General features: G+C 48.0%; 1 protein-coding gene across 7 annotated transcripts in view; it reads right to left on the minus strand.

Moving 5' to 3' along the window:
- The window catches only part of LOC147748470 (dedicator of cytokinesis protein 7-like), a 476,862-nt gene that overhangs the window by 264,583 nt on the left and 189,051 nt on the right, over positions 1-23,228 (minus strand). For all 7 annotated transcript variants that reach the window (XM_086962164.1, XM_086962156.1, XM_086962145.1 and 4 more), the window contains exons 19-20: positions 18,664-18,750; positions 10,220-10,451 (exon numbers count right to left, since the gene is read on the minus strand). In XM_086962164.1, coding sequence (XP_086818290.1) covers positions 10,220-10,451; positions 18,664-18,750 — 319 coding nt within the window. The remainder of the gene's footprint in view (positions 1-10,219; positions 10,452-18,663; positions 18,751-23,228) is intronic.

Below are 23,228 nucleotides of genomic sequence, written 5' to 3' on the forward strand. Positions count from 1 at the left end.
GCCCCCTGAAATTCGACCAACTCCTAGTGACCTGACTGAATGGCTGCTTAGGCTGCCACCACCAGACATGTTTCTGGACCCCTGGGTTGAGAGCTCGCTGCTCTCGGGGGGCCTGAAACAATGCACATCCTGGGACGGGGTGCCAAGTCTCCTCCCCCAGGATGGGCAGGGTTCACGAAGGATAAGTTTCAAAGGCATGCCGCCTTTGTGAGCCTCTCCAGACCATTTGCTGCTTTCAGCAACTGGTCCCCACTGGTTCTACCCCCCACTTTGAGCGGTAGACCGGTGGGAAAAACAAGTGAGGAAAAGAGGTGTGCCCACCTCTGCCGACCCCACCCCTCCGGTGAGGGATGTGAGGTGAAGCACAACCTCGAGTCCCCGCCATCTTGAGGATGGGGGACTCAGCCAACCAGGGACAGGCTCCTGCCTCCCTCCCACTGGAGAGTGGCAGAATAGGGGGTGGACCCACCCTAGGGAAGGGACCCATTGGTCCCTGCTCTTTACCTACCTGTAACGCCCCTAAATTTTGTATTTAGGGGCACCCTGAACCTTCCTTCCTCGGATCCAGCAAAAAGAAAAAGAAAAGAAGAAGGATGAGAAGCTGTGCAGATAGAACTAAGAGTACGACGCCCACTGACTAGGCCCCAGCCCTACAGGTCTGTCTCCCCTCAAACCTGCTCCTGCAAAACCCTGGCGTGTCCAGCAGCCAGCAACCTCAAAAACCCCGGAGGACCTGCCTGTATTCACTTTCCAAGCTGTTTCCCCCGTGAACACCGGACGTGTTTAAACTGCAGCTTCTGGGGCAAGCCAGAAACCGCAAATCCAGCACACTCTACACCCGCCGAGCCCGGCCCGAGTTTGAGTGAACGAACACCACGAGGAGGTCCCCCGGCGATCCGGACCAGAGATCCAGCGACATCTTACCTGCCTAAAGCCTCCAGACGACGCCTGCAGCCTCAATCCAGAGGACCCCCCCTACAGCGACCAGTATAAGAAAGTCCGCCGTCCAAAGACACCCTTGCACCAGACGCCCCACAGCCATGTGTGCCTAACCATCCCTCTACATCCCAAATTACCCCTCGAAATGGTGGTTACTCCTATAAGATCCTCGTCCCCGAGCCTGCAGTGTTTCTTTGTCCTGGAGAATTCCCATTGAAATCAACAGGGCACCCGACCTCAAAACAGCACCCTGCACCAGGCTGCCCTAGCGCCGTTGACAGTGCCCCATTGGAGCTAACTTGATCCCCAACTTGCCCGGAGCTTAACCCTAGGAGCTTTGCTCCCACAACCCTGTGGCCTGCTTGCCAGCCGCCACCAACCAGAGCCCCCCCATCCTCTATAGGATAACATTGGGTCTAAACACTCTGCACCCGGCCGCCCAAGTGCCCCCGAGGGAGCAACAACAGTGCATCACTGACCCTGGGAGACCCCTGAGTCTAACCCCAGAACCCTAACTAAAAGACTGATTACTTACCTTGAACCCGATAACATTTTTCCTCATAGGATAACATTGACACTTTTTCACCAACAAAGTTTCGGTGTCGACTTTTGAAAACTACAAATATTCCTTAAAAATCAGCCGCATAACCAAAACGCATTTTCTCAACTGTTTTCAGGAAATGTCCCAGTGCTGAATCCAGGATCCAGCACTGAGTAAGTAAAAGCAACTTACCTGCTAAGTGCATTTCCTTCCATTGGATAAAATTGGTGATTCTTTGTGAAACAGTTTCCAAGTGTCAACTTTTGCAATGCAATAATATTCCTTAAAAATCGTACCTTTAACCAAAACGCATTTACTCACCTGTTTTCAGGAAATATCCCAGGGCTGAATCTAGGATCCAGTCCTGTGTTAGCAAAAGTAATCTGAAAAGTAATTAACCGCATTTTACTTAAAAAGCCCATTCAATTGAATGTACTACACCTGCAATGTGTTGCAAACTGCTTCCTTAAAACTGTAACCAAAACCAGTACAAGTTACACTGCTATTTTGAACTGTGATCATACAAGGAATTTACTACTGAGAAGTATTTTTATGCTTACCTGCACCAGGCTTGCTTGGTTCTAGAAATAAAACAACAGTATATTTTTTATACAAAACAACTGGCCTAGAGTTCAGTTCTTGAGTGTGGGAGACCATTTGCTGACTGAGTGTGTACAACAAATGCTTTACACTGTCCTCTGATACTGCCTTACTGCTCGACCAAGCTACCACTTTAGAGAGTAAGGTTCTAACTAACTTTAGCCTCTGCCAAACCTCTGGAGACCCTTAGACTCTATACACACTGTACCTCACTTTGGTGCAGTATATATAGAGCCAATTTCCCACAAGGCCCTCTCTGAACTGAAATGCAAACAACCCAAGACTGGTTTCAGCCTATTTGGGCCTCTTCACTCTTGTGCAGTTTGGTTCCAATTGCACAGACAGCATGTGAGCCATGCCTGGGTGTAGCTTTGGCCACTAAGGGTGATGCATCAAATATGCAAACACTAATGTGTGGTGGCATGGTGGTTACAAAATGATGAGTTGGAATGCTACCCGAACGATTGCCAGTGGTAAGACTATTTGAAAGCATTCTTCCCATCGCCTTTGTGTGTCTGATGTAATCTCCTAAGTGACCATGGGTATGCATAGATGTGGAGCGAGTAGTACATGATATCTTGCACCAAAGATAGTAAGAGCTGCTTTTGAAAAACTGACACAGTAATGAACAGCTCTTTTCCATTTGGAGGTATAACAAGCTCACATTTTGGGTTCTGAGCCTCCATCAGAATAGGAATGCACTCTTCTGGGACTTGAAGGTACCAAAACTCTAAGACTTCAGGTGCCAAATTCCAAGTCTCCGCACCCTTAGATTTGGCTTTTGCTGTTGACCCTGATGCTGTGTGCGTAGGTTTGTTCAAAGAGATAATTTCTCACTGTGATGTACAAATATTTTCAGTAGTATTGAGTACTATGGTTGTCTTGCCCAGGTGGGCGCAATGATAAGCCTCATGAAGGCCGTCTTATTTTCTTCACTACATACAAGTACAGTGGTAGAGGATAAAAAGTGTAGAAAAATAACCCGGAGCATTTTATCCATACAGCACTCCCCAGGGATTGTGGCTACCAGGAGGTCAAGCTTTGCCATTAATAATTCTCTTGAGTGGGGAAGCAATCGACCATAGATTTAGATGTAATAAATGGTGGTTATAATATTTTCAAGGATGACCACTGACATGTTAATCACTGTGTGCGTAATGCTTACTGTGCAACCATTACCTCCACAAGGCTGGTGTGCATGTGTTGTTGCTCAGGAGAACATTGGCCCTGAATTGTGAGGTGGCTCAAGTATCCTCTGCACCCTGAAAGAAGGGCATCTGTGATAATGGTCACTTGAAGATTAATAGTGTTGTATACCCTTGAGGCGGAAAGCCGGGGGTTGCTAGGCCAGGCAGAACCTTGTGTTTAAATTGCGGTTTATTTTTAATCAATTTCCACTTCTGTGTCACAATCGAATTGTATTCTTTTAAAATTGTGTGTTTCTTGCTGGCACCTTGAAATATTGCTATTTGCACATTAAAACTGCCCCTACCTCTTCCTTGAACCCACTCCTCGCACAGCCGATTAAGGTGCTGGTGCGAGAGAGGGGCGGACGCCATCTTGGGTGGAAGGCAGGGCGAGCGCTCTAGTTGCTGGCTGCCTCCCGCCCTCCCGGAGTATTTTAAGCGCCAAAAACCGCGGCTGCACAGATTAATGGTGTTGTATACCCTTGAGGCGGAAAGCCGTGGGTTGCTAGGCCAGGCAGAACCTTGTGTTTAAATTCCGGTTTATTTTTAATCAATTTCCACTTCTGTGTCACAATCGAATTTTATTCTTTTAAAATTGAGTGTTTCTTGCTGGCACCTTGAAATATTGCTATTTGCACATTAAAACTGTCTCAACCTCTTCCTTGAACCCACTCCTCGCACAGCCAATCAAGGTGCTGGTGCGAGAGAGGGGAGGATGCCATCTTGGGGGGGAAGGCAGGGCAAGCGCTCTAGTTGCTGGCTGCCTCCCACCCTCCTCTCTGCCAATAAAATGAACATCACTTTCCGACGGCGCAGCAGGCGGGCGCAGTGGGCGCGCTGGCGACGCACCGAAGGCGCGCCAAAGGCGAGCCCGTCTGCGCCCGATTGGGCCACGGGCCCCAGACCTCTGTCCAAATTGACCCAATAACTAAGGTTTATTCCTCAAGCATGTTGTGTTCACTTCGGGGATCAATTAATGAAGAATGTAAGATTTTTCAGAATGATCGGAAATGCACTAGCACGTGTTCCACATGTAATCTACAGCTTGATACCCCCCAGTTATGTAGACAGTCGGCTGCAGGCTGTAAGTCGCTGCGGACTTGGCGCTTTGGAAGTCTAAATTGCTGGTCCCTAAGTAAGCATAAAAGAAACATCTATGACCTTCTATCCGACGAAACGTTAGATGCCTTGTTTTTAACTGAGACCTGGCTGAATGACCGCGCAGGCCCAGATGTTGCGGAAGCTCTGCCACCAAACTATGCAATAGTCAGAATGGATAGACCTAAAAGAACTGGGGGAGGGATAGCAATTATCTTTAAAGATTCACTGCAATGCACTCTGGAACCAGTTTCTTTGAATGCTTGTGAGCTAGCCTGCTTTAAACTCTCACTACTTCCTAATTTCACGCTGACTGGTTTATTAGTTTACCGACCACCCGGTTCCGCACAAACATGGACGTCTCAGTTTTCTGATCTAGTTGCCTCATTTTTGGTCAACTCTAGCAACCTTCTGATAGTAGGTGACCTAAATATTCATCTGAATGACCCACAGAATAATATAGCCATTAATTTAATCCATGACTTGGCAGCCATGCATATTACTCTGTGCAATACCGGGGCCACACATAAAGGTGGCCATTTATTAGACCCTATTTTTGCTAGTCTTCCTCAGCTCCAATGCTTCCCTGCCCTGCCCCTTCATTGGACAGATCATTTCATTACATATTTTAATTTTTCGGCTCCTTAGACTCCTGTTCCCCCTAACTTAACAGCCCTGTATGGTCACAGAAACTGGAAGAAAGCCGATATGAATCTCTTGAAATTAGCCCTAGATTCAGTCCCAGATGATATGTTTGACGACTCAAATGACATAAAAACAGTGGCTAGAATGACGGATAGATGGCTCAAGGAGGCCATTGATACCTGTTTGCCACTCACGAACAAGAACCTCAAGGCACATAACACCCCTGCGTTATGGTTTAATGATTTATTGAAAGCGGTAAAGTCCAAATGCAAACATCTTGAGCGCCTCTGGAGGAAGGATACCTCCCCAATAGCTGGCCTGAATTATAGAAGGGAGCATAAGCTTTATCATAAAGACTGTGCCGCAGCTCGAGCTGGCTATGTGGCAAAGACCATTTCAGCAGCCACTAATAAATCTAGAACCTTATTTAACCTAGTCAAAGAACTTGCGGGTTCTAAAACCATTGCTGCACCCCTTCCTCTGAATGATGCCCAAAGTGAAGAATTGGCGTACTACTTCACAAATAAGATTGAAACAATCTATTCTGACATCTTTAAACAACAGTTGGGGCTCACTGAAACAAATGTTAACCATGAAATTCCTCCCTCCAGTCGGAGTTGAAATATGAGTCACTTACTGTCTGGCCTGAGTTAAATGTCCAAGACCTTCAACAGATAAATCGGGAAACTGAAATCTGGCTCTCCTGTTGACCCTCTCCCTATCTCAGTCCTCAAGCAATTTGACATTAAGCATCTCTCTGTGATCTGCAAGGTTTTAAACCAGTCCCTAACTTCAGCCACTGTCCCCAAAATGTGGAAACATGCAAAGGTTTCACCATTGTTGAAAAAACCGACGGCCGACCCCTAAAATTCTGGCTAATTTTCGCCCTATTTCCTTACTGCCTGTCTTCTCCAAATTCTTGGCGAAGCATGTTCATAGTCATCTTGCCTACTACATAGAGGTAAACGACATCTTCCACTCTACGCAGTCAGGCTTTCGCCCGGGTTTTTCGACCGAAACTACCCTACTGGGGGTGTCGGAATCTCTGCGCAATTTAATAGATAAAGGAGACTCAGCTGCGCTGATTTTACTCAGCGCAGCGTTTGATACCATTTTTCATAGTATTCTGTTAAAATCCCTCTCTGCCATTGGTGTGATGGGCAAGGCCTTAGATTGGATCACCTCATTTTTAACTCAAAGATCCTTTCAGATCAATTCAAATACTGGGTCCTCAAGTATCCATCTGTCCCCGTATGGGGTCCCCCAGGGCTCGGTGCTCAGCCCTTTGCTGTTCAATTTGTATGAGGCCCCACTTGCGCTGATCGCTGAAGATGAAGGTCTGACCATGTTCACCTATGCGGACGATTCTCAGATAATTTTCTCTCGCTCAAACACAGACCAAAACTCGCCATCTCCCTTCCAGGCAGGTCTTACTAAAATTGCAACTTGCATGAAGGCAGATCTGTTGAAGCTTAACGGTGACAAAACGGAGGTTTTAATCTTCAGCCCAAATCCGGGTTTGTGGAGTATTAGGCATTGGTCCTCAGAAATGGGTCCTCTTCCCACACCATTCGACCAAGTGCGAAACTTGGGCTTTATAATTGACAAAGGTCTTACCATGCAACCTCAAGTTAGCAAGCTCCCTGCCACGTGTTTCACCATCCTGAGATGGCTTAGAAAAATTCTATGGATGTTACCTGAAGACACACAAAAGTCTGTAGTCAATGCCCTCATTACCTCGAGGCTTGACTACGGAAACGTTCTCTACTTAGGGTCATCACAAGCTGTTATGAGACGTCTCCAACGAGTGCAAAATGCTGCAGCTTGACTGCTGTGTAATTGTCATAGGAGAGAACGCATGTCTGAGCACCTGAAGACCTTGCACTGGCTCAGAGTCGAAAATAGAGTTAAGTTTAAGACTCTGAGTTTCATGCACAAAATTAAATTTGGCTCTGCCCCAAAATATCTCAAATTGCTGGTGCATGCCTACCTCCCTGCACGCTGTTTAAGATCCTCATCGCAGGGTCTTTTCAGCGTGCCAAAAATCCGTCTATCTAGGATGGGGGGCAGGTCTTTCTCACTTTTGGGACCTAAATTGTGGAACTCTCTCCCCCTAAATTTGCGCACAGACTCAAATTTTGTCCAATTCCGCAAAGCCATAAAGACCTGGTTGTTCAATCAGTAATTTTGTTCCTGCCTAGCCTATGAATCCTACATCTTTTCAACAGTTATATATCTGCCAGCGCCGGGAAACCCTTTTTGGGTAGCTGTCGCGCTATACAAACTAAACAAATGAAAAAATAAATAAATAAATTGCGGAAGGGGGGAGAGAAATGACCTGCCCAGTAACAAGTTCTTCTGCTTCCATCATTTCTACTGAAGTCTGAGCTCCATCAATACTAGTTCCTCCCACTGACCAGTCGCATGTGACCATTGCTTGGCCAGAAACTGCCGTAGAGAAGCATGTGGAAGTAAACATTGGGAACTATTGCAATGGAAGGTGCCATCATTCCCATAGTTTCATGATCATGCTCACTGTCAGAGGTCGAGACACCTGGTAAAGAGGTAGCGGACATCACTCTCTCAGTGATGGGATAGGCCTTGCTTGTGACAGAGGTCAGTACGGCTTAGAAAGAAAGGTTGCGTTTGCTGGGCGATTTATTTGGCATGCACTGTGAAGCCTAATTAGTGTAGGAGAGACACTGCTTGCTGATTGTGAGCAAAGCATTGCTTCAAGTTGTTACTCTTTACTAGGGAGTCAACCAAGTATGGAAAGACATAAATTACATTGCAGCGAAGATGTGGTGCAGACAACACCAGACATGTTCTGAGCGTTCTTGGGGCTGTTGTAACCCACAAAGGATTGCGCTTTGAAAGGATAATGGATTTCCCTTACCACAAACCTGAGGTAATGGTTGTGTGCTGAATAAATGGGGATGTGGAAGTAGGTGTCCTTGTGATCGATGGTCACCATGTAATCCCCAGAGTAGAGCAGCGGAACGACATCTTAAAGAGAGTTGCCCTTTTGAAGAGTATAGGGCTGAGCGTGCCATCTTTAATGTGAAGTAGAAAGTACAAGAAGTGTACACCTCTTCTCCGCTGTTGTGGTGGGCTGGTTCTAGTGCTCCCTTATAGAGCAGTGCCTGAACTTCTAGCATCATCCTTTGAGATATTTGTGGCTGGTGCTGTGGCAGCATGGTGCAATATCCATGGGAGATGATAGAAAACACCGACTTTTCCCAGGTTCTGTCCTCTCACTAGGGTTGCTTTAACTTTACAATTTCCTCGGTTAGAGTTTTCTGATGGAGGGGAAGGTAAGGAGGTCACTGTTTTGAGGTAGAGGGGCCATTGCCTTCGGCTCCTCTGATCTTACCATGGCTGTTGACCGATCGTCTCCTCTTAAACAGGATCACGAGTCACCTTGAAACCTACTTTGAACCTGCAATGTCCGTACAGAACACTAGATGGTAGGAGTGTGCAAAGCATATGAGCTGGTGTGTGCAAAGCATATGAGCTACAGTAGCACATGGAGAAAATATTGAAGCTACAGAAAACAAACCCTTTTTCTGTATCATCTTTTTTCCAGATACTTTTGTCAGCCAGCACTCGTTCCCTATCATAACCGGACTACTCGCCAAATGATTTCAGATGTAAAATAATGTCTCACGCATCCCAATAAAGACAGAAAGCCACCCACAAAGAACAAATACAAAAGTGGTCAAAATAAAATACACCTCTGGGGGTCATCCAAGATGTGAGTGTTAAGTTAATGGCTGAATGTTCCAGGACAAAAGGTGCCAATGTCTAAATGAGGCAGTCCCAAGCCCCAAAAGTAAGTATAGAAAAGAAAATGGTCGCCATGAATGACACAAGTGCCACCATACACGTCAAATCTAAAAAGGAAGTTCCCTTGTCCAGCAAACTTACTTGCTACAAAATATGACAACTTCACAGGAGTACTGCGATTGCTCATAGATACTCATCCACTCCAATAAGATTCTTCATCCCCTGCTTGTATTAGCCTCTACAATTCTATTTACTTTGTCTGGTTTAATAAATAATTGCCAAGTATGAGAGAAGACCTGCTCCTGCTTTTAAGTCTTGTGTGCTATTAGGGTTCGTGCATGAACTGTGAACTTTCACTGGTACATTTGGAAGCAGGGTCAGGATAAAGGGATCAGGTGCAGTGTTAGAAGAGAGACCTGCATTTACCTACTGCACAATCTTGTTTTCAATTTTTTGGGCCATCTTGGCTACTTTGCCAAGCATACCACCGGGGACTTTCATATACCAATACCTATTTTGCATTGTGGGTATGTTTTAAACGTACAAAGACACTTATTTACTTTCAGCCTGAAGGACACTCACAAGCTTCTCTCTCAATAAAAGATCACAGGTCAAAAGCAAAGGCTTCAACATTTGCGCAGTAAAGGTTTTATAGCATCACACTTCCATTACACGCAGAAGCGATATAGGATGTTCTGCTTCCAACCAAGATTTCCTCACACACACACAGTGCATGAAGCAACAATTCATGCTTCAGACATACAATAAAACAAGACATGCAACAGCATAGCAAGCTTCACTCGCACAAAGAGAGAACAGGTAGAAGGACAGCCATCTGCAGAGCAAGCTTCCCTCACGCAAGAAGTGAACAGAATCAGGCCGGGCAGCAGCATTCCACGCTTTCCCACACAAAGAGAGAATATGAGAAAGATGGGAAACAGCAGTGTAAGCTTCATTCAGAGAGAGAGGAAGAGAGCAGGTGAAAGGCAGGCAGCAGCAGCCAAGCGTCTCACAAGCACAAGCGAAGAACAGGTACGTCATAGACAGCGCAGCACAAGTTTGTTACACACACAATATACAGCAAAAGGATCAGCAGTTCAAGCTTATCTTAGAAATACAGCGGAAAGAGCATTGGCAAGCTTCCCACCACTGATCTGCCAGTCAACGTATCTTGCTCTTAAGGGACAATATACACAGGGTGAACACAAGTTCACATTACAACCTCCAGTACATAACCTCTGTCCATTCACGTGATGTGAAGGGACTTCTGCATTCTATCCAGGGGCAGCATCAACTGCACCCCGCCTTTGTTTTAGAGTCAGATCTGATATATTGTTCAGATGCTGGAAGTGGGATCCAGGTTAGGCTGGTGGAAGTAAGAAGGCAACAGGGAAAGACCACAGTCTCACAGAGGGTCACTAACCGATCTGCCCGCCAATGACTGGGGGCCGGACGATGAGCAGGATGAGTTTGTTGAGAAGCTGGTGGAGGAATGCCACGAGGGGCCCCAGGCAGGCCTGGCGCAGGTTGGAGATGCTGGACTTGAGCTCGGCTTCCACATTGTTTTCATTGATAATGACGTCTTTGAGGCGGAAGGGGAAGGAGTAGTCCTCCAGCACCTGCACCAGTGTGAAGAACTTATCCAGGTGTGGGTCCTGGTGAGGCAAGCAGAATATTAAAGAAAAAAAAAAGATTAATCAAACAAACTGAAGACTGGATTCTCCCAAAATACTGCTTATGTACATGGGGGAGATGGCTTGGTGGTGTAGGGCAGAGCGTAGTGCCTGAGAAAGTAAGAGTGAGGGACTATAAATGAATCCAGTCATTTTGAGAAAGTTAAGATATGCATACATGGCTTGAGTTCATTCACTGCAACAAATGATGGACACAATGCTGAATTAATCAAATATCAGTCAAGAGATATGGTAGGTTGCTCCAACCCCCCCCCCCCGTAGCAGCGCCTGGGTGCCCCTGCTGCCGCTGCTAAGGACTCGCTGTGCCCATCCGTTTTCTTTTCTTTCTATGTCACTCGTTTTTCCCCTCCTTATTGCCCTGTTTTCTCTGCTCTGTGCCACTGTTTCCCCCTCTTTTCTGCCATGTTTTTTCTTTCTGTGCCACTCGTTCTCCCCGCCGCTGTGCCCCCTGCGGCCCCGCCCCCCTACCCACTCGCTACTCCTGCCTCCCAGCTGCTCCTCCCTACCACCTCCCTATATATGCCGGACGCTGTGCGGCCGCGCCGCTGGTGCACCGAAGGCGCGCCTAAGACAAGCCCGTCTGCGCCCGTCTGTGCCTAGACCATGTCCAGCACCAAAACCCCTGGCCCCGTGAACGCCACAACACCAGACTCCGATACGACGCCGGCACCCTCCACGCACTCAACGCCGGCCGAGACCGCAGCTACTTCCAAGCCGCCCCGAAACGCACCCACGGACCTTTCTCCTGTCGCACCTACAGCTTCACCTGCGACAGAGCCACCAAACCACAAAGGACCGGACCCAACCACCTCCGCTGCATACTCCTAAACACCCGCTCTGCACGCAAACACGCCGTCGAGCTCTTGGACCTGCTCGACACCTCCACCCCAGACGTTGCCTTCTTAACCGAGACCTGGTGGAATGACTCCTCGGCGCACGCCATCACCATAGCCATCCCAGACGGCTACAAAATCACCCGCAGGGATCGCGTCAACGGAATAGGGGGAGGAATAGCCATCGTCCACAAGTCCATACTCAAGGTCACCACCCACGCAGATGACACCCTCAACACCGCTGAACACCTGCACTTTTGGATCCACACCGACCCCAACACCACCCTTAGAGGAACACTCATCTACAGACCCCCCGGACTCAGTTCAACGACTCCAACGCCGACATCGCCAGCACCCACGCACTCTCCTCCACGGATTACATCCACCTCGAGAACAACAACGATGCCAACTCGGCCACCCTGATCCACAACCTCGCCACCCTCGGCCTCAGACAACTAGTCACCGCACCCACCCACACCGCCGGCCACACGCTGGACCCCGTCTTCTCCACAGAGACCCACGTCGCCTTCGACCACACCACCGAACTCCACTAGACCGACCACCACTGCATCCATTTCACCTTCAAGAAACCAACCACGCACCACCGCACCCAACAGCTGCCTTGCCGCTGCTGGAGCAAAGTCACCGAAGAACAGCTGATCACCACCCTCGCTCAGAACCCACCAACCGACCCCACCAACCCGGACGCCGCAGCCCGCAACCTCAGAAAGTGGATAGACGACTGTGCCATCACCCTCGCCCCGCTCAAGAGACCCTCCAACAGCCACACCAGAAAGAGAGCCACCTGGTTCACCGACTAACTCCAGACCTCCAAACGCGCATGCCGGAAACTGGAGAAGATATGGTGCCACAAAGGCACACCGGACAACCACGCAGCCCACAAGGACGCCACCCGCAGACATCACCACCTCATCAGATTAGCCAAGAGATCCTCCTTCAAAGACCGCCTGGATAACAATGCACACGACAGCAAAGAGCTCTTCAGCATCGTAAAGGAAGTCTCCAACCCCAGCGCAAACACCAAAGACATCCCGCCCTCACAAGAACTGTTCGACTCACTAGCCATCTTCTTCCACCGCAAGATCGCGGACATCCACAACAGCTTCAACACCACGATCGCCCGACTACGCCAGACTCCACCTCCCCTGTGAACACCACCAGCGGCAACAGCCTGACCTCCTGGTCCAACGTCAATGACGAAGAGAAACGCAAGGTCATAAACTCCATCCACTCAGGATCTCCGACAGACCCGTGCCCACACCACGTATTCAACAAAGAAGCCGCAGCCATCGCACTCCAACTACGGAAGGTCATCAACATCTCCTTCAAAACAGCGACATTCCCGGAAAGCTGGAAGCACGCCGAAATCAACGCCCTCCTCAAGAAGCCCAAGCAGACCCCAAGGACCTCAAGAACTTCCGGCCCATCTCCCTGCTTCCGTTCCCGTTGAAGGTCATAGAGAAAATCGTCAACATGCAATTGGCCTGCCACCTCGAAGACAACAACTTCTTGGACTCGTCCCAGTCAGGATTCAGACGAAACCACAGCACCGAGACAGCTCTCATCACCGCCACAGACAACATCAGGTGCCAACTAGACAACGGCGAAACATCAGCCCTCATCCTCCTGGACCTGTTAGCCGCCTTAGACACGGTCTGCCATCACACTCTAAAGACATGCCTCCTAGAAGCCGGAATCCAAGAGAAGGCCCTTGACTGGACCACGTCCTTACTCTCCGGCAGAACACAGAGCGTCAGCCTCCCACCCTACTGATCCGAAGCCACCGACATCATCTGCGGCGTCCACCAGGGCTCATTCCTCAGCCCGACGCTGTTCAACAACTACATGCCCCCCCTCGCACAAGTGGCCCGCCATCACGACCTCAACATCTTCTCCTACGCAGACGACACCTAGCGCATCCTCTCCCTCACCAAGGATCCACAAACCGCCAAAATCAACCTCCACGAGGGAATGAAGGCCGTCGCCGACTGGATAAGAAGCAGTAGTCTGAAGCTGAATTCGGGCAAGACGGAGGTCCTCATCCTCAGACCCACCCCCTCAGCCTGGGACGACTCCTGTTGGCCGACCACACTGGGAACAGCACGGACACCCACCGACCATGCACGCATCCTAGGATTCATCCTCGACACCTTCCTCTCCATGTCAAAGCAGGTCAACGCCGTCTACTCCTACTGCTACAACACCCTCTGCATGCTCCGCAGTATCTACAAGTGAATCCCTACCGAAACAAGAAGAAAGGTGACACAGACCCTCGTCAGCAGCAGACTGGACTACGGCAACGCACTCTACGCAGGAATCCCAGCCAAACACCTACGACGACTACAACGCATCCAAAACACCTCCGCCCAACTGATCGCCAATGTCCCCCGCCGCAGCCACATCACCCCCCATCTGAGAGACCTACACTGGCTCCCCGTCAACAAGAGGATCACCTTCAAGCTCCTCACCCACGCACACAAAGCACTCCACAACGCCGGACCAGCCTACCTGGACAGCAGACTCCGCTTCTACACCCCCACCCGCCAGCTCCGCTCCGCCAGCCTCGCCCTCGCCGCAGTCCCCTGCATCCAACAAACTACCTTCGGCGGCAGATCCTTCTCCTACCTCGCCGCCAATACCTGGAACACCCTCCCTACCCACCTACGGCAGACCCAAGACCTACTCGCCTTCAGAAGACTCCTCAAGACCTGGCTCTTCGAGCAGTAGCGGCACCCCTTCCCCTCAGCGCCTTGAGACCCTCTCGGGATAGTAGCGTGCTTTACAAGTACTCTGATTGATGGATTGATTCTTTTGCTCACTTAACCACCCCAGGTTGGACCCACCCATATGCAACAGAGTCTTGACCCTGGCTTCTCATGGGAACAGTCCAGCCTGAACTGCCAAGCAGGGTCCTCCCTGGACCGGAAACAAGCAAACTGGGACTGGTTTCAGGCTTTCACCCCTCATCAGCCAGGCTAGCTTGAATCCAGTGGAAAAGTGAGCAAGGGATCCACGTTCATCATTTTGTCCATCACTTGTTCTTTTTGCTTTTGAGTTCATTCACAGCATTTGAATCCGTTCAAGAGAATCCCCGTGCAAATCCTTCATTTCAGAGAAAATTTAGGAGTCATCTGTATAAGTTAGCGGAGATACAGCTGTATTTGGCTGCGCTATTTTCCATGCATTTTAGGAAGGCAGAGAACTCAATCAGTTAATTTAAGTCTGAGTGCAATAATCCAGAAGGAGATCATGCCAACAAGGAATTCAGGAGACAAGGGGGTTGAAAGAGACAAGCAAAGGGTATTTAGAGAGAAGAGAAGGGGAATCTGATAGCATCAACAAGTTTCACTTCATTAACTCAATTGACCTCGTCCCCTCAATAATTTTTTCACTTGTAATTTATTTATTTTATTTTATTTTGAAAGTTTTATATAGCGCGAACAAGATCTTCGCAGATATCAGAGCGCTTTACAGAGAAGGGGAGCATGTATACGCAGATACATCAATCATGTTAGAAGTACATTGAAGTTATATCATAAAACAGTGAAGTAAATCAAATTAAGAGTCAAAATAAAAATACAAAGGGTTCGAACAAATAGTACAGATGAGTAACGAGTCTTTGTAGTTTTATCTCCAGTAGTGGTTCAAGTGTATTTAGCCATGAGGATCGCTTTTACTTCTTTCTTGAAACGTATGGAGGATGTGATCAGCCTGGTTTCAGGGGGAAGCAAATTCCAAATCCTGGGAGCCATTCCCGAGAAGGAGCGTTTATAGGTTTTTTCCTTGCGGAATCTTTTAGGCTTTAGCAAAAGATTGTTTGTACCTCTAGTGTTTCTGGTGCCTCCAGAAATCGTCAGCTTCTGTGCTAGGTATCTAGGTGAGCTCAGGTGGATAGCCTTGTGCGTCAAACAAGCGATTTTCAGGTGTATTCTGGCTTCAAACGGCAGCCAGTTCAGGGATTTGAAGTCAGGGGAAATGTGCGAGTGTTTTTTTGATCCAGTGATAAGTCTCGCTGCGGCGTTTAAAGAGGCTCTTAAGGGTGCCGTAGTAGCTAGGGGGAGACCGCAGAGTGCGGTGCTGCCGTATTCTATTCGAGGTATGACTAGTGAATGTACCGCAGTTTGGAAGTCTTTGGCTGGAAGGAAAGGTTTAAGTTTCCTAAGGGTGTTGATTTGGTAGTTTGCTCCCTTAGTTGCTTTGTTGATGTGTTCCTGCATGCTGAGATTGGTGTCAAGTGTTATGCCCAAAGATTTTGCTGAGTCCACAATGGTGGGTTGAACATTAAGTGCTGTGAGGTCTTTAAGCCACCTTTGTGCGGTAGTGATCTTCGCGGGTGGTGAGATCAGAAGGAACTCTGTTTTAAGGGCATTGAGTTTGAGATGATTAGCGGCCAGCCAAGATTGAGTGCTTCTGATCGTTGAGTTCAAGAGCGTGATGTCTTTGGGTGATTGTAGTTTGAGATAAAGTTGGGTGTCATCAGCATACATGTGGAAGTGTACATTGGATTCTTGCAGCAAAGTGGTTAGAGGTTCCATAACTAAGTTGAACAAAGTTGGGGATAGGGAGGATCCTTGTGGTACGCCTAGCGATACAGGTCTTGGCGCGGACATCAAGTTGTTGCTCTTGAATTTCTGCGACCTGTTATGCAGAAAGGACGTAAACCATTTGAGCACAGTTCCAGATAGGCCCATTCTTGTGTTTAATAGTTCGAGTAAGTTCTCATGTTTGACGGTGTCAAATGCGGAGGAGAGATCAAGGAGGATGAGGAGGCAGGTGTCGTTATGATCTAGGATTTGGAGGGCGTCGTCGATTATGTGAGTCATAGCAGTTTCAGTACTGTGATTTGCTCGGAAGCCTGATTGATGAGAGTTGAGGAGATCAAACTGAGTAATGTGTTTAGTCAATTGTATTTGTGCGCATTTTTCCAGCAGTTTGGCAAGAGTCGGAATGTTGGTAATGGGACGGTAGTTGTTTAGGTCAGAGGGGTCGGCTGTAGGTTTCTTTAGCAAAGGTGTGACTTGTCCGACTTTGAGGGAGTCGGGAATGATCCCTTGTTGAAGTGAGCTGTTAATGATTTTGGTCCAGAGTGGAAGGAGCGACGGGGTAAGGACTTTGACAGCGTTAGCAGGAAGGGGGTCCGTGAGGTGATTGGATGGTTTCAGAGTGCTGAGCAGTTTGCCAATTTCTTCTTCTGAGTAGGTGACAAAGGTTGACCAGTAGGCATTGTTTTTTGGTTTAGTGGGTGCTATGCGGTGAGGTTTGGGGAAGAGGCTTGCGTCCATGAGGAGATCATTCTTTATGTTGTCAGTTTTTTGGTTAAAGAAAGAGGCGAAGTCTTCGCAGGAGGGAGCTTCGCGCATGGTGTTGAGAGGTAGGGGTTGTTCTTTGGATTGTGTTCGGATAAGCTCAAACAGCTTTCTCGGACGATTTTTGGCTTGGTCGAGCTGACGACTGAAGAAGTCTGATTTTGATCGTTTTATTTTCCTGAAGTAGGCATTTCTCTTTTTCTTCAGGTTTTTTAGGTTCAGTGCAGAGGGAGCTGATCTCCAGGTGCGCTCTGCCATTCGCATTGCGCGTCTATCGTCATTGAGACTCCCGTCGTACCAGGGGTTGGAGATTTTTGCGGTGGCTTTTTTTAGCTGCAAGGGTGCTACTTCGTTAATTATTGAGGTCATAGTGTTAAGATAGTGATCAGTCAAGGATTGGACGTCCTTAACGCCAGCAGGAGGAAGCAGTAAGTTGCAGCTGTTGGGAGGCAGCGAGTTTGAGTTTAGCTTTTTCATGTCTCTTTTCCAGACTTTGGGCCTGGCGGATTGAGCAGGGTTAAGTTTAACTTTTTCATTGATGAAGAATGTGACAATATGATGATCTGACCAGTCACAGGGTTGGATAGATTCGAGTTGGATAGAGCCCTCTTTGGAGATAAGGTCAAGGATAGAGCCTTTATCGTGTGTTGGACTGTTGCAAATTTGGGTGAGGTCAAGGGCGTTAAGGAAATTCTTCAGACCTTTTACCACCGCATCATTGTGATCGTTCCAGCGGAGGTTGAAGTCACCAAGGTATAATGAATAATGAACAATAGCAAAATATAATGAATTTTGCTATTGTAACCTCCACTCTCCATAACCAGAACCACAATCGTGTAAAACAGAACATCAGACTAAACTCAGTAGGAATCAGTGAACAGGCCATCTCAGTGATATAAGGGGGATGAAACCATTTTTACAATTTCTTAGGTGATACCACAATGAAAAGAGGGCAGTTACCTGAAAAATAGGCTTTACTGACAATGCATCTGGAACCTAGCAATCATCAGCAAACCTACTATGGAGCAAAAATGCATTCTGTCGGCGTTCAATAGGACTCTTCCATGCAAAGCCATGTACCCTCAAGACAATTTACACTGGGAAATTTGGCACCCTACAGGAGCAGCGATTTCGTATGTCGGGCTATGCGCCATCATAATATACTGTTTAAAAAATTTAAATTACAGGTTCCTCATTGCTCTGGCGTATAAATTTAAATGAGGATATTGGCTCAGATTGAAAAAAACAAAGATACTGGCAAACCAGGTACAATCAGCAACAACAGGAACCTGGTAGCCTGACTGATGAAAAGCAGCAAGGCCACAATGACACTTCCTGCTATGAAGTCTCACATAATCTCCACAAGTCCCTCCTTTATGTTGATGTTGAAAGTTCACAAATCCAACTGGTTTGGCCGTAGACTTGAAAAATGGAAGACAGGGGGGCTTCATATCACCCACTAATAACTTCCATTTTTATTGTCATGGAAAGTGGTTAGTCATAGAATTCGAGAATTATGTATTTAGACTTCACAAAAAATGAAATGCTTCCATATTTTTAGGCAAAGAATTTTAGGGATTCTTCTCCGAATTAGTTCACTGAAACCCTGGTTGTGAAAGAGCTAACTAGATAGCTGGGAACAGAGAAGTGCTGCCTACAGCTCAATGAGAAGGGGCTGGGCACTCAAGTGATCTCCAGACATGGGGAAGGGGGAAATTAGCAGAGAAGGGGAAAGGGTGAATCAACCGAGATGGAGAAATGAGCTTTGGCAGAGATGGGGGTGTGGGGGCACACATGGGGAAAGGTGGATTAGAAGAGATGAGGGTAATAGGGGTTTGGGAGAGATGGGAAAAAAGGTTACTCAGAGATAGGAATCGTGAATTTGGTAGAGAAGGAGAAATTGTCATAGTGTCTATGGAAAGGAAGGTGTAGATGAAGCACGCTGTGATACAGGACTACAAATATTCTGCCTACATTCCCTTTCCCTCCTGCCAACCTTTGCAAACAACTTACCTGCGTGTGTACTGACGATGCAGCCACCACCTCCACGCTGAACACACCCTTGTGGCTGTCCACCCACTTCATGCCGGGGAGCTGCACCTGGGGGCGGAGGGTGAAAGAGAGGTTTCAGAGTGTACAGATCGAATCTGCAGCACAGACCAGCACAAGCCAACCTCACCAATTCCTTTGCTTATCAGGACTATACCAATATCTCAAAACAGGACGCCCCTTCTTCAAAGGGCCCAAAACAACAATCCATATGACTAGCCTCACAACAATTTGGGACACTCCCTGGCAAATTGGGATAGAGAGAGCCATCCAACTCCCTGGGACTGAAAAAAGTCACAGAAGAATTAACAATTACAGAGGAATGCTAAACACTATGAAGAACAAGAAGAGACAACTGAAAAGTGTACAAGAAAAGTACAATTTAAGACCACAACCGAGGCACATAAAAGTAATAAAGCATTAATCAGTGGAAACTTGAATGTGGATTCCTACAAACGGAAAAAAAGAAACTTTAATGAAAGTCAATTTAAATTTTATTGTAATGGCCCTTTTCCCTTTCTCTTGCAGAACTGTATCCTTCTTAACAATACTAAATTAAAGAACCTATTACCCTGCAGTCTGGACCAATGGCAGTTCTATGGACTAACAGCTGCATCTGCACTTGCTTCAAATAATGTATTAAACTTTAAGATATAGGCAAAGTTATTATAAAACTTGAACTCATTAACCAGAATACTAGGTCCTGCTTACGGATGTGAGAACCCTGGACTTCAGTTAATGGGTAGCTGTAAGTAGGACCTGCTTGCCCTTACTAAGGCCATATCTCTGGGGTCATGAAGGCAGCAGAATGAACAATGAAAAGAAGCCCTCAAAACCGTGTTCGCTTTTTGGCAATTCCACTTAGCGTTAGCCTGACCCTTCAGCAGCAAATTGGAGTCTGTAAAGTGGTGAAGAATGGGGCTAGAGGTGAATTCTGTAATGCAAAAATAATAATAATATAATAATAATAATAATAATAATAAGCACGCTTGTAAAGCGCATGGTTACACTAGCTAGTGTGTCCCAACGCTGCGGTACAGAAGGCAAGAGGAGTAAGCGTAGGAGAACAGCGCCCCCGCAAGGAGCCTAGCTACGGCAGAGCCAAGTTTTCAATTACTTCCAAAAGAGTGACTCGGATGGTTCATTGCGTAGTGAGAGAGAAGTGTATTTCAGTTTTTAGTAGCCAGGTAGGTGAAAGAGCGTAATCCCATTCTTGCCTTTCTTGCTCTGGGGATTATAACTCGACCTGTCCCTGATGATCTTAGATACTGGGTAGGAATATAGTGAGTCAGCAAATTGTGTAGGTAGCTTGGACCCTTCCCCGGCAGGATTCGGTGACTAATACATAGAGGTTTAAAGAGTATTCTCTCCCGCACAGGTAGCCAGTGAAGAGCTGAGAGGGCATTCCTGGCAGAAGATCGCCTAGGCAGCATCAAAACGAGGCGGGCCGCCGCTTTCTGAATGCATTGAAGCCTGTGCATACATTTATTACTTTCTCCTAGGTAAAAAGCATTCCCATGGTCCAGGTGAGAGGTTACTAGCGCATGGACTAGGGTTTTCCTGGCTGCGATGAGGAGCACATATAGAGTCTTACGTAGGCTTTTCAAGATTCCGAAGCATTTCCCTGCCACCAAACTAGTGTGGCACCTCAAAGGTGAGCTTGAAGTCTAGCCACATCCCCAAATTCTTAACCTGACTGCTCGGGATGGAGTAGGGCCCAGTGTCCGAGGACCAGATTGAGGGAGCTTTCCCCACCAACAGGAGCTTTGTTGCAATTTAATTTTAAACAGTTACTAGTCATCCAGGATGCCAGATCTTGTAGGCATGTAGAGAAATTTTTGGCTGCCTCAACAGGAGACTGTCACAGTGAAACCACCAATTGTGTGTCGTCAGCATATGACACGACACTGATCCCATAACTTTCAATAATCTCTGCCAGTGGGGCAATATAGAGATTAAAGAGAGTGGGGCTTAATATAGAGCCCTGCGGGACTCCTTGGGCCAGCGCAATGCTTTTGGAATTGTACGGTTGTTGGGTTACCTGAAAACTGCGATTTTGTACAAAGGACCCCAACCATTCCAGGGCCACTCCCTCCAGACCACCTTCCCTAAGCCGTTGTAGGAGCAACGGGTGAGATACTGTGTCAAAAGCGGCACTGAGATCCAAGAGGACCAGATTAACTGTCTGGCCCTCATCTACTGGTCTGCGAAGCTGTGGAGTATGTGGCCCTAAAACCCGATTGCGTGGGGTGCAAAAAACTGTGCCAGTAAATGTGCGCAGTTAGTTGCGTGTTGACCACTTTCTCGGCTATCTTAGCAAAATAGGGCAGGATTGATACTTGGCGGAAGTTCTCTAGTTAACTTTAGCTCACATTCGGCTTCTATCCGGGGTCAAACAAAGAGTGATGCGACTACTGCAACCACAAGCATTTTGTTACACTCAAGACCATGTGGGCTGTTTTTATTAAGTTTGGTCAACTTCATACCTGAAAAAAGTTGGCAAAGTTAAAGGTCATAATTTATTGGGTTCTACTACCGCCTCTCACCCAACTTTATTTCAAAACAGTATTTTTTAAAGCATTGATAATTGAAGTAAGGACCACCAGAAGCCCTTACATTAAGATTTTTTGAGAAAGGATCCACTTCTATTCCCGACACTATACTGGGGAACAAACACTGAAGCACTAAACTGGCAGTAACTGTCTCACTTCTTCAATCCCCAGCTGCAGGATTACCAAATGTTTTCGTTTTACGACACACTTCCAAACCTTGCCTAAATTAGGGTCCTGTAAAGGCTATAATGAGTTTTTGAGCACTTCATTTCATGCACAAGCCCTTTTAGTTACAACCCGAGGGCATAATATTTCCACAATGGAAAAAGAGTCTAAATGAATATAGGTCTATGTAGCACAATCAGCACCTCCAGGTCTGCATAATTGGCATAAACAACACAATCTAAACTGGGAAAGTACAAAAGACACTAAATTTAGTGGGAATCTTATCTTGAGATGTCGACACAGGCATGTTAAAAATTATTTCAACGTGTGAAAAGGTTCTGTTAGTCACAGCGAAGAAGGAACAGCACAAACTGGATGGAAAGCAACTGTCTGAGGGTGACTGTCTTGGCCGCAGTCTATACAAAAGGGAAGTAACAATACCAACGCAGGAAGCTACGGTCTCTACACCGGACGCAGCCACAGCCTCCCACAGAAAAACATTTCTCCTTGTGGTTTGAGGGTTGTGGTTTCCTTGGACCACAGATGACCTCATACTTTCACTTAATGAAGGCAACCTAAGCCGCAGAGACAATGTGTGAATACTGCCCGACTTTCGCAGAGATCTTTACCCAATTTCGGTAAGGCACGTACACTGTATCCATAACAAAAAGGTGCTCACTACCACTAATGGCCAAGGTATTTCACCAGGGTGGGTGAAAGAAGGGAGAGCTTATGGGGGCGTGGCTTGGATGCCGAGGAGGTAGGCAGCGTGAGCTCGGAGCTCCGTGCCCGATCCCAGAAAATATCCTGAAAATCTGATCGGACCCCGATGTAACCGATATCATCCGGTACTAGAAGGTACAGCGGAGGGTCCGGTGCCTGCGGAGGACGACGCCGAGCCATTCCAAAGCAGTATTTCGACTTTGAAAGTTGGACCCGGGCGAGAAGTCGCAGACCCTAAAATGGCGGCGGTGGCATGAGACTTGGAGACGACGGAGACATCTGCCCGGAGACCCACTAAGGCCTGCTCCCTGACAAATCGGAGGTGCTGGCGGTCGTATCGCGCCTCTCCCGAGGTGTCGGAGTGGACCTTGGGCGCACCCTCGAGCGGTGGCTGGGGACCGCCCCCTGGTAGTGGCGACGATAGTGCAGCAGTGATCCAGTGACGAAGGCCCCGGGCCCCTGGCACGACTGGCGCCAGCCGGGCAGACGGTCGTTCTGAGTTCCTGCTTCCTGGAGATAGCCTTGGATCCGGGGACCCCGCCGGAGGGCGAAACCCGGTGACACTCGGAGAACGACCAGGAACACAATCGGAGGCCACCGCTCGGGCCAGCCCAGATGGGGAAGCCGAAGGGGAAGGGAGATGGCGCGACCGATACTGAGGCTGCGGAGGGAGCGGAGCGAGACCAGGCGGCACTGCAACGGACGCAGGATCGTATCCTAGAGGCCATCGCCACCACGAAGGACGCCCTACAACAAGACATAGCTCAGGTGGCGACGGGCTTGGGCCTCCTGAAGGCCGACCATGATAAACTTAAGGACAGGGTGAAGTCAGTGGAGATCGCGGTTCAGGAATTAGCCCCGGGCCAAACGACGGTGAAGGCCCAGTTGACGGAAGTGATGGACCGCTTGAAGGTGCTGGAACGGAGGGCCGAAGATGCGGAAAACCGGAACAGGCGCAACAACGTACGCCTTGTGGGCCTGCCGGAAAAAATCGAAGGCGACGGCATGGTGGGCTACCTTGACAACTGGTTACGGACGGAGGTGGCACCGGAGGGGTTGTCCCCCTTCTTCTCCCTGGAACGGGCACAC

This window comes from Lissotriton vulgaris, chromosome 1_1, assembly GCF_964263255.1.
Source record: "Lissotriton vulgaris chromosome 1_1, aLisVul1.2, whole genome shotgun sequence".
NCBI classification, from domain to species: domain Eukaryota; kingdom Metazoa; phylum Chordata; class Amphibia; order Caudata; family Salamandridae; genus Lissotriton; species Lissotriton vulgaris.